This window comes from Neolamprologus multifasciatus, chromosome 18 (assembly GCF_963576455.1).
Source record: "Neolamprologus multifasciatus chromosome 18, fNeoMul1.2, whole genome shotgun sequence".
NCBI lineage: Eukaryota > Metazoa > Chordata > Actinopteri > Cichliformes > Cichlidae > Neolamprologus > Neolamprologus multifasciatus.
The window spans coordinates 9,543,576-9,554,894 of NC_140456.1; the positions used below are offsets into that span (position 1 = coordinate 9,543,576).

General features: G+C 37.7%; 1 protein-coding gene across 1 annotated transcript; it reads right to left on the reverse strand.

The window, feature by feature from the left end:
• Positions 1–1,558: 1,558 nt before the first annotated feature.
• LOC146497328 (SLAM family member 5-like) lies at positions 1,559–11,282 on the reverse strand. Its single transcript, XM_085141492.1, has 6 exons — positions 10,287–11,282; positions 4,817–5,116; positions 4,448–4,732; positions 3,989–4,075; positions 2,734–2,783; positions 1,559–2,299 (listed from the first exon to the last, which is right to left on the reverse strand). Exons 1-6 carry the CDS (start codon positions 10,342–10,344, stop codon positions 2,078–2,080), a joined length of 1,002 nt encoding a protein of 333 aa, XP_084997618.1. The 5' UTR covers positions 10,345–11,282; the 3' UTR covers positions 1,559–2,077.
• Between the last annotated feature and the right edge of the window lie 37 nt (positions 11,283–11,319).

Here is an 11,319-nt window from a genome sequence, read left to right on the forward strand (position 1 = left end):
ACCTGAAGACAAAGATTGTTCACCATCATGGTTTAGGGGAAGGATACAGAAAGCTGTCTCAGAGATTTAAGCTGTCTGTTTCCACAGTTAGCAACATATTGAGAAAATGGAAGACCACAGGCTCAGTCAACCCACAGACCAGCACCAAAGACCTACAACATCATCTTGGAGCAGATGGAGTCACTGTGCATCGTTCAACCATTTGGCGCACTTTACAGAATCTATCTAATATGCTCCAATTTGTGCATGTAAATGGAGAGTCCTCTTCACACACTGAGGTTAATTATGGAGTTCCACAGGGTTCAGTGCTAGGACCAATTCTGTTTACATTATACATGCTTCCCTTAGGCAGCATCATTAGAAGACATAGCATACATTTTCACTGCTATGCAGATGACACCCAGCTCTATCTATCCATGAAGCCAGATAACACACACCAATTAGTTAAACTGCAGGAATGTCTTAAAGACATAAAGACCTGGATGGCCGCAAACTTTCTGCTTCTTGATTCAGATCAAACTGAGGTTTTTTTACTCTGCGCTGAAAAGCTTAGAAATATGGTATCTAACCAGATTCTTACTCTGGATGGCATTACCTTGGCCTCCAGTAACACTGTGAGGAACCTTGGAGTCATTTTTGACCAGGATATGTCCTTCAACGCACATATTAAACAAATATGTAAGACTGCGTTCTTCCATTTGCGCAACATCTCTAAAATTAGAAATATCCTGTCTCAGAGTGACGCTGAAAAACTAGTTCATGCATTTATTACTTCCAGGCTGGACTACTGCAATTCATTATTATCAGGATGTCCAAAAAACTCACTGAAAAGCCTTCAGCTAATCCAAAATGCTGCAGCAAGAGTACTGACAGGGACTAGAAAGAGAGAGCATATTTCTCCTGTTTTGGCTTCCCTTCATTGGCTTCCTGTTAAATCCAGAATTGAATTCAAAATCCTGCTCCTCACATACAAGGTCTTAAATAATCAGGCCCCATCTTATCTTAATGACCTTGTAGTACCATATCACCCTATTAGAGCACTTCGCTCTCGCTCTGCAGGCCTACTTGTTGTTCCTAGAGTATTTAAAAGTAGAATGGGAGGCAGAGCCTTCAGTTTTCAGGCCCCTCTTCTGTGGAACCAGCTTCCAGTTTGATCCGGGAGACAGACACTATCTCTACTTTTAAGATTAGGCTTAAAACTTTCCTTTTTCCTAAAGCATATAGTTAGGGCTGGACCAGGTGACCCTGAATCCTCCCTTAGTTATGCTGCAATAGACACAGTGTGATAAAAAGGATGTTACCCTATCTGCCTTCGAATGGTTTCAAATGTAAATGCATCCAAATAAATTGGCATCTCTTTTTTTAAGACTTACATATACTGTGTTAGTTCATGTATTCTCCTCCTCTTTGAGACCTCTGCCATTTTTACCCAGCTATAAACAGTTTCACATTTTCAAGACTGTATCATCCTAGAATGTTTATAAAGTTAAAAAGAACTGCATTGGATTTGTGTATAATACAACCAAAGCAGTTAGAGTACAATTAAACAAAAACAAGCAACAAACAAACAACCTTTATTTGTCACATGCACAGTCATCATACAGAGTACAACATGCTGTAAAATGCTTGTGCAGCAACAATTACTGATGAAACAACTATTATCTATGATAAAAAAAATAAAAAAAGAAGATATATATATATGTAATGTTATTAATGTAATAACAGTACTTACTAAATATTGCAGCTATTTCACAATAGTCTGCAGGTACATATCTGTGCTTAGCTGACTCTACCCACTTTGTTGCTATGTCTGTAAACTCTGTGCCTATTTCATGTTCTCAAAAACAAGACTTTGAAAGAATAAAAATTGGGTTAACTAGCTCTGTTAATTCAAATTAAGAGAAATATCCAGCTACCTTTAAGCTAGGCCACAATATAATTCAGCAACCAAACCTTTGTGTCTAAAGTGAGCTACATGTGAGTGAACAGATCCATATTTTTCCCTCACAGTAACATGAACATCCACATTTTGCACATATGGTACATCAGTGAACTCTGTTGATCATTATAAATACAGTTACTGGTTTTCTTCAGGTTTGGGTGTTTGTTGTTGGACTGTAGAATTGGGCTTTGCAGCTCTGTCAACCTGAGCATACACAGTCTCTGGCTGAGGGATGTTTTCAGTCTTAGTGGATTTTTGTGCAGTATGAAACTCCACCAAAGCGTAAGTAGATGTTGGAGAATTACATGATTCGTGTCCTGAGGGAGTCTGATTTTGAGTCTGGCCTGGAGTGATATCCTGGAAATAAACCAAAAGATCTTTGTTAGGAAAATGTCATAGTCATGATTACTTTATCTTACATGTGTTATACAATAATAAGCCAGGAAGTCTAAATGCAAGAAAATATCACAAACAGTGATGTCTAAATGTGGCAAGAAGAAGCATAAGGTTGGATCTGCATCAGCAGACTAGATGGAACAGTTGGTGTAGAAAGGAGATGGGGTTGATTTTAGAAAGTAGCTTGTGAAACAGTGTTTGCTCATGTGTAGTTGTAGACTTTAGTCCAGTTTAAAATTTAAAGGATTTTGTTTAGGAACAAATCTGGTTTCAATAATTTAATTACTCACAATTAAACCATTCGTTCCCATAGTTTGACTAGCAAAGTGGGAGAGGTTCTTCTTCTGTTTTTTTTTGGTTTGTTTGTTTGTTTTTCAAAAAAAGTTTCCGCTTACCTCAGGAACCGCATATATAGTATTTTCCTGGTTCCCGCCTTTACTTTTACCTGTAAGTCAGTCATAGAAAATATAGATTGACTTGCTTGAAATTCAGATTTTGCAGGATAAATTTTATTTCCTTATTAAAGTGTTATATTTACATCTTCTGCAAGGTCATTTTTTTAGTACATAAAAAAACGATCTCACTGTAGCCAAACAGAAGTGATATAGTGGACTAATACAATAACATTTATTCCCGATTTTCTATGTTAACTCATGCAAGTTAAACAGAATTTTGATAAAACCCTTTTCTGTCAGTAGACTGTAAACAGATCAGTCTGCTTTAAAAAAAAAAAAAGAAAAAGAAAGAAAGAAAAACCTCATCCCTCTTTGCAGTCAAAGTGATTTTTATATTTTTATAGCTTTCATTAAGTGTGAAAAAACATGCCTATGGAACCTGTCAGAGTCACACACACACACACACACACACACACACACACACACACACACACACACAAACAAACAGGAACAGCAGCCATACTATTGTAATGACCACACTGTAACCCCACATATTTACAGAATATACACTACATATCAATTTAACATTTATCATCTTATATAATATTTGAGTAGTTTGAAGTATATTTATGGTATAATTATAGACACGGTGCATCTTTACATAGATAATGCAAGTTTCAATTGTCTCTACTGGGTTGTGGACATCAAGATTGCCTTTGAATTGTTGTAACCATCATTACACGACCTCCTAAAGCTAATAAAACAATGTTTACTGTTCCAGCGTTTTCCAAGTCTATACTTTAACATGTACACTGGTACAGCTAGGAACCTTTTTCTCCTCTGTCATTCTTCCTTGTGGTCTTTAACTTTTTGTTTTTGTTTTGTTTTGTTTTTAAACGGGGAAGGGAAAAGAACAAAATTAATTCAAGAATTTCCTTCTGACCACTTCCCCATTTTTTTTTTTATAATTTTAATGGCTGTGTTATTATTTATTTTTACTTGATATTGTTATTCATTTTTAATTTACATCTTAAATCTCTCATTCCACAGTGAATGAGAGATTATAGAGTTATAAACACATTCACACAGAACATACACAAAGTAGATCTTTACTGCTGTACTAAAGTATATCTTCTCATGGCATTACCTAATCATATAAAGAATGTGTATTTGTATAAAGTGTATTTTTAAATGCAAAATAAAATTTTTGTGTACTTTATGTATCTCCAATTCACTAAAAAACATTGGAACTTACATTTCATGATGAAGCAAAGGGTAATGAAGAGAGTCAACAAGAAGAGAACAGAAGTCGAAGCTGCAATTATGATGGCTCCACTGGGAACTGTAATGAAATTAAATTATTATATCACAGAAATTCTGACCAAGTTCAGTACTAGGATTTATTTGCAAAAAAAAAAAAAGTATTATAGCAGTAAATCTTTTACTGATCTCTACAATATTACATTACACACCCCTGTTTGGGGCAGTTTGCTTAAACAAGTTCTTTAAGAAGGCAATACAGATCTTTTTCCAAAACCATTCATAGTCGGTGGTCAGTTCCCACCTACATTCAATCATCAGTTTAGTTAACCCCACAAACTACATGTTTTTGGACATGTAGTTAGGCATGGGGAGAACATGCAAACACCACACAGCAAGTCCTTTAAAATCGGGTTATTTCAGTTTTTCATTCATTCATTACCTTTATTCTTACCTGTCTCTGTTTCACAGAAAGATCTGAGCACCTTCTTAGTCACGTTCCAGCTCACTTGGTTGCTGTGATTACAGAAAATGGTGTCTTGCTGCAGGTAAACAATTAGAGAGGAAAAATTTTTTGTGGCCTTCAAATCCTTTTCTTCTGCATGAGAGCAGTTTTTACCATCACATCTGAAACTACTACTGATGTTAAAGTCCACTGTGCTGCAGGTCACAGTCAGGTTACAGGAGTCTGAGCTCTTGGACACAGACTCCACTGTCAGCTTGGCAGGAGTCACTGGATCTGGCGAACAACAGGTGTTAAAGTATTTAAAACAAGTCTATGACTTATCAACATTTCAAAATAATTATGAAAAGAGAAACCTACCTTGAACTATGACCTCGTACTCAGCTACCCTTTTCTGTTTTTCGCCGATCACAACTGCAGTATAATCTCCACTGTCATTGTGTTGTACATTCTTTAATATCAAAGAGTAATTTGGTCCAAACAGCTCAGCCCTTCCTGCATATTTCTTATATACGAATTGATCTTTATTAAAACCACATTTAGCTATAGTGTTACTGGAATTAAAGTTCCAGAACACATTTGTCTCTTCTTCAAGTTTAACAGGTTCATTTATATCCAGATATAAGTCCTTTCCATGCAACAGAAACACAGGCTGGAGCCCTAAAAGAAAACAATTAAAAAATAGAATTCAAAAATTAACAACAACAATAACAACACTAATGTCAGAATTGTGTTTATGATGCATTATACTTCGGATAACAAATACTGTTTGTGTAGAATCGTGGCCTTATTTCTCTGATTAGAAAGAAAAAAACATACTGCACGGGAAACCAAGGTCATAACTTAGGCTCACTGAGAGAGAGAGAGAAAGAGTGTGAATGCTTAGTCTGGAAGGGCGCCGAGGCTATAAGAATGTAAGAAACGGTCAGACACTTCGAGATTTTGCTGGACACCCTCCAGTGCACATCTCCCGTCCGGACGTTTGTAATGCTCAAAGTGTTGTATGTAATAAAGAGAATTGTATGGAATTAAGAGAATTGTATGGAATAAAAAGATTGTTTATTGAGCATTAAACACCGAGTGTTGTTCTTCCCGCAGACCAAAGATCAAAGAATTGGGATATTTTAACAAACCTAACTTATAGGGGTGCAACGATACACAAAATTCACGGTTCGGTTCAGTTCGATACTTTGGTGTCACGGTTCGATATTTTTTCGATACAAAAAAAAAAAGTTCATGCCTTTTTAATTTGTCATTTATTAAATTTTCACGGCACATTCTGCACCATATCTCTGTGCATTCATCATTTGTTTGAAGCCAGCTCACCTCCTGCAACCACTTTTCCGAGAATACGCGCTTCTTTTGTGGTTCGGACTCCTTCTGACATTTCTTTGGAGGCGGAGGTACATCACAGTAATTGCTTAAAGGAGCTTCTTCGACATCTTTAAGAGTTCTAAACAAATGTCTGTCCTCCTCCAGAAAATCTTATGTACGCAAACACACGTTGCAACTTCTTATCTTGTGCACGTTTTTTATTTTGACAGCAAATGCGCACCTGCAGACCACTTATGTGCAGCCCTGGTTATTTAGCTCGTCATATTGCAGCCACAGAAATTCTTTTGTCCATGAAACCATAAAGCTGCACTTTCTTTTTGCCTTATAGTCTGATTTGTCATAACTTTTCCGTTTTGTGGTAAGCTTTTCTTTGGCTGTCACTTCTTCACCCTGACCTGTCTTATTTGGCTCAGCAGAACTAAAATATATATCCTGCTGCTTTGACACACGCACTCACTTAATGCTCAGCGATTCTCTGCGCGATCAACCTCTCACATGTTTAAGCTTGCTGCGGGAGATTTCACTTGTCATGTTTGCATAGTAAGCTAATGATTGATAAGACGATGTCAGAGGAATTGGTGCGCAAATTATCATCACTCACCAATCAGTACTGTCGCTCTCTATACACAGTTCACGCGATTGCAAAGTGAAAGCAAAAAACAAGCGCAAATTCAAACGCGATTTCAATATGTCACATATTGACGGTGGCTCACCGATGCCAATGACATAATTACCCAGCTACATTTCTGAAAGAATGCAAAAGCATTGACATATATTTTTCCTTCCTACGATAGGCCGACGGGCAGGGCAGAGAGATTTTGGTAGCCCGACTGGAAAAATCGCTAGCGATTTTGCGAGCCCTGTATCTGATTGAGGAATCACTCATCTTTGGAAAAGAGAGTTTATTACAGAGAAATGGCTCTTTCCAAAATAAAAGCTATACTATACGCTTCTTCTGGGCTATATTCTCAGCAGCATATTAAACATATCAGGTCCCCATAAGGAGAATCGTGTGCTAACGGCTGTCTAAATGACTCGAGTAAAGTTTGTAGCATGCCTGCTTGTTGTTTTTCTCTGCTTCCACTTGTCTTTGCACTAGGATGATGTCAGCATAAATGTGCAGTCATATTCGTTGTGTTCCCACTAGTGCTGTCAGCGTAAATCTCATTGAAATGACGTTAACGCCACAACACGGCAAATCTCCGTTAACGAGCTACCGCGGATCGCCCCGTGCGTGGGGCTGGACGGCCAACACGTTAACGAGCTAACTGCGCTAACACACTAGTTCCCACCCATGTAATTGAGCATTGCTGGCACATCCAACATACTGTTTTACTTTAGTCCATGACACGCTTACCTTCAGGGTCATACTTCACATGAAAACCAAAATAGTTCCAAACGCCAGATCTGAATGAGGGTGGGGGAGGTTCAATTTGCCATGTTGCAAGGAGAGCTTAACTTCTGTCTGCTAGCTTGCGCTGTGCTCAGTGAATCTGCGTTCGACTACTCCGCCTAGGCTGCACTGTCGAGCGCAGATCCACTGAGCGCTCAACACAGACAGCACCGTCAGAAGGAAAGTTGATAAAATAAATTAAAAATTTTGTATTGTTCGATACATATGCATACCGAACCGAAAGCACTGTATCGAACGGTTCAATATCGATACGAGTATCGTTGCACCCCTACTAACTTAGTATGAAACAGGATAGTCTGCATCAAGGATTCTCCTTCATACAATTTAGAAGGAAGAACCTAAAAAGGAAGTGGCTTTCCAGCAATGTGGAAGACTGTTGTCTGAAAAAGAAATGATGTAATCATTAATATTCAGGTGGAAAAATAAGAAATAATCACACATTTCTTTTCAACACTACCTTGCTGACAAAGACTGAGAGCTCTGTTGAGCCTTGTGTTACTTTTGAAATTAATTCGTGAATATCTTTATAAATAAAATGCTACTTATTATAAAAAATTATTAATCACAGACTTATAACTTATAACACAAACTAGTGATTGATTCTTTGGCCTCTGTGCTTGTCTGCAGCTGCACCTCACTGCAGCATCCGATACACCTGATCCCAACATCTACAGCAGGACTCTATAGTGCAATCAATTTTGTCGCAAATGGGACCTAAATTCTCAATGGTGCTGATAAAAAAAAAAATCCTAGGTCACACCGGTGCAACCAGCCGTTCCAGTTACAGTCTGCTCAACTCTGAAAGTCTCTGTGTGGCCAACAGCAGACAACACGACCATATCGTGGCCTAAACCAATCATGAAGGTGCTGCTTAGAGTAGCTGAACGCGCCGCTGAAGCACCGCAGCACCGCAGCACCAAATCCGTGCACCGCTGTCCAATCAATTTGTGTGTCACCCGCACCTCTGCACAGACAGGGAAATGACGTAGGGAATTCCCACAATAATCCAATAGCACGCGGCAACAGCACACTCCCAATGTGCAAATTTTCTTCCAAAAAAATCCTAGGTCGCACCAGTGTGTCTTCTCAACTCTGAAAGTCTCTGTGTGGTCAACAACAGACACACATCATGCCCATATCGTGGCCAAAACCAATCATAGATAGCCAAGGGTGGAAGCTCTCAGATGCCCATGCCCAAGGGCATGTGCATGGGCATGTTCAGATAGAGATGTTCAGTTCGAAGACTTTGAGGCACTTTTAATTTTGACTTTATTTTTATTTTTACAAGAGATATTTTAAGTTTAAATTTCAGCTCAGTGAAGCACTTCAGCACAAGAGTTGCTGAAGTGCACTTGAAATCATTTAATTTTCTCAAAGGTACGCCTTGTGTGTCAGTTCTGGTTGTGCCAGCCCAGTAATCTGGTTGATTCCCAACCAGACCATGGGTGATGTCCTTTCAGTAATTAAATGACTGTAAAGCTGATGACAGTTCTGTCTCTGGCTCAGATGTGTCGCGATCTACCCTTATCTAGCTGTGTGGTCTGTCTGTATAAGTTTACCTTGGCGTCTCAGTTTTGTTATTTTATGGAGTTCAGCATTAAAGCTGTATTTAAGTTCACCTTTTGTCTCCGATTGTCTGCACTTTGGGTCCTATTCCTGCCTGCACACAGCCGTTTCATAACAATAACTCCATATTCAAATTCCTTCCATAACGTGCTAAGTGATATAAAATTTTAAAAACAATATGTGAAATTAATGCTGCTGTAATATAAGCTGCTTTTTGTCAAGTTGTTGTCTTGCATTAACAAGATTGACGTAAGATTTCTAAAATAAGATTAGGATATTTATTAACTGATCAAAGTGTGTTTAAGGCTCAGTATAATACAGTTTGTATCCTCATAAATGCATTTTTGCTTCAGATTAACTGAGATAAGAGGTAAATCAAGAGAAGATTGAGACAGTGAGGTAAATTACTATGATGCTAAAGCCACAGGGTGATACTAACTTTGAGCCATAATTTAAGGAGAAATAAAATCCAGCCCATACACATCAGTAATAACCAGCATTCTGGGATTAGCAGCAAAAATTACTGAATAAAACTCCAGCAGACCCAATAAAGATACGGAAGAGAAAGCGCTCTCTCTGTCTCTTTCAGTGAGGTAATTCAGATCAAGATAGAATCGGTATGTTTTTAATAGAGGGGTAAACCCTTCTCATACAAACTGCTGGGCACTGAGCGCTGAGACTCTGGTGGAGCTCAAGATTTGTCAAGAGGGGAGCAGCATTATTACAAACTAAGCCACCAAATAAACCTTACAGGCTGACCTGTGCAAAGTGTAGAAGAGGACCAAAACATTTTTAGCGTCAGCTCATGAGTCTGCTGTTTGTTAATGAAGAAATATATACTGTGCCTGTCTGACTGGTTATGAATTGGTGCCATAAAAATTAAAAGAACATCTTATGACAGTCATGCCAGCAAACGTACAGCTGGTTCCACTCAAATGTGTAGTAATTCTCAATATTTTTTCAAACAGTACAAAGGAAATACTGAAATGTGCAGGAGAAAAAAAGTTATTTCCAACTCTGGTTTCCTCGTTGGGTTTTTGCTGTGCAGCAGAAGAAATTCATTTGACACAGAGATAAATATAATATACATATATTATACACAACATACAGCCAGACATTTACAGTATTTCCAGTATCTAGAGCGTACAGAGTTATGATTCATTTGTGTTTCTACGTCATATTTTAAAGTACATACTACATTTGAACCACTGTATTATTTCAAAGCAATGTTAATATTGAGTAGATTATCCTAGTAAGGCAGTATTGATATGTTATTGTCCCCCCCATGCCCCAACAACAAATGTGAAGACACTACTAAATCAACATCTCAGTAGAAACTACATTTACTGTATCATTTTGAATTTTATTAGCATCATGACTAAAATAAAGGCATTACTGAAAACAAAGTTTTTTGTTATTTTTTGTTATTCTTTGTTATTTTTTGTTATTTGATTTGTATTGCTAAAAGGTCTTTAAAAATAACACAGTAGCTGTGAAAAAAGAACAAGTTCTTACCTTGTATTTCTATTATGTAGAACAAAAATAGCGCAAACAGGACTACACCACGAGTCATGATTCTCTCAAATGATCAATGAGGAAGCAGCGTAACGTTTTGTCAAACCAGACTTCCTGTCAGCTTTTCTTTCCTTTTTTGGATAGGTGTAATGTTTATTTGTTTTTAGTTTTTATTAAAAATGTTTCAAATAGTTTAAAGAGGCTTTTCCGTTATAATTGAGCAATGAAAAGGGTTATTTTCAGTGTTTTAAGCAATACAAATGTATCTTTGGCACGTGTCAGTGTTTGAAATGACATCAAAGAGAGACAAACTAGACACCCACCCCCTTTATGACTGAACCAAAGAAAAGTGATCATGTTAGCAAAGCTGCGTTTGGTAGATGTGTTACAAATCTACAGACATGCAGATAAATTTATGTTAGGGTTTCAGTAGGATGCAGCTGAGGTTAACATAGTATCAGTAAGACTTAAACCTCAATTGGAGTTTCATTTTAAGTCTTACAGTCTAAACAGATGGTTCCACATGAGCATAGCTGACTAAGACCTATACACAATCGTTTCAATTATGTATATCAGAGGCCAGAAATGCTGTTTAGTAGTATGTGGATTAATAAACTGACTAAAATAAGAGCATATCTGTCACAGCTATACCCCAGCATATAACTGGAAGACTCACAACAGGCTCAGAGACAAAAATATTTACAAAAGGCAGGAAAGTACAAAATGAGATGAGAATTCCCTGACAAGCAGCGGAAAGTCCACATGGTGCGAGATGTTTCCTAGAAGAGTGAGAGTCTTCCAGAGATCGTTTCCAGGGTGGTACAAGTTCAAGTGGTTCAAGTGGTGTACAAGAGGAGGATGAAGAAAACCAAAGATAAGAATAAGTCACTAAGCTGGTCTTTAAAGACACTTTACACTCATAATGTGAAGGAAGCATTACAAAACATGTATTTTTCATCCTATTCAGATCCATTAAACTCATGGATCACTTCATTTCTAACTATTACTATTCCACATTCTCACATCTCAGCAC

What these genes read in the sequence shown, in the direction of transcription:
- LOC146497328 (XM_085141492.1), bottom strand. Translation starts at nt 10,344, where the DNA reads ATGACTCGTGGTGTAGTCCTGTTTGCGCTATTTTTGTTCTACATAATA. An exon ending in CTACATAATAGAAATACAAG is followed by an intron (nt 5,117 to 10,286) that starts GTAAGAACTTGT and finishes GTTTTCTTTTAG; the next exon opens with GGCTCCAGCCTGTGTTTCTG. An exon ending in TTTCTGTGAAACAGAGACAG is followed by an intron (nt 4,076 to 4,447) that starts GTAAGAATAAAG and finishes ATTTCATTACAG; the next exon opens with TTCCCAGTGGAGCCATCATA.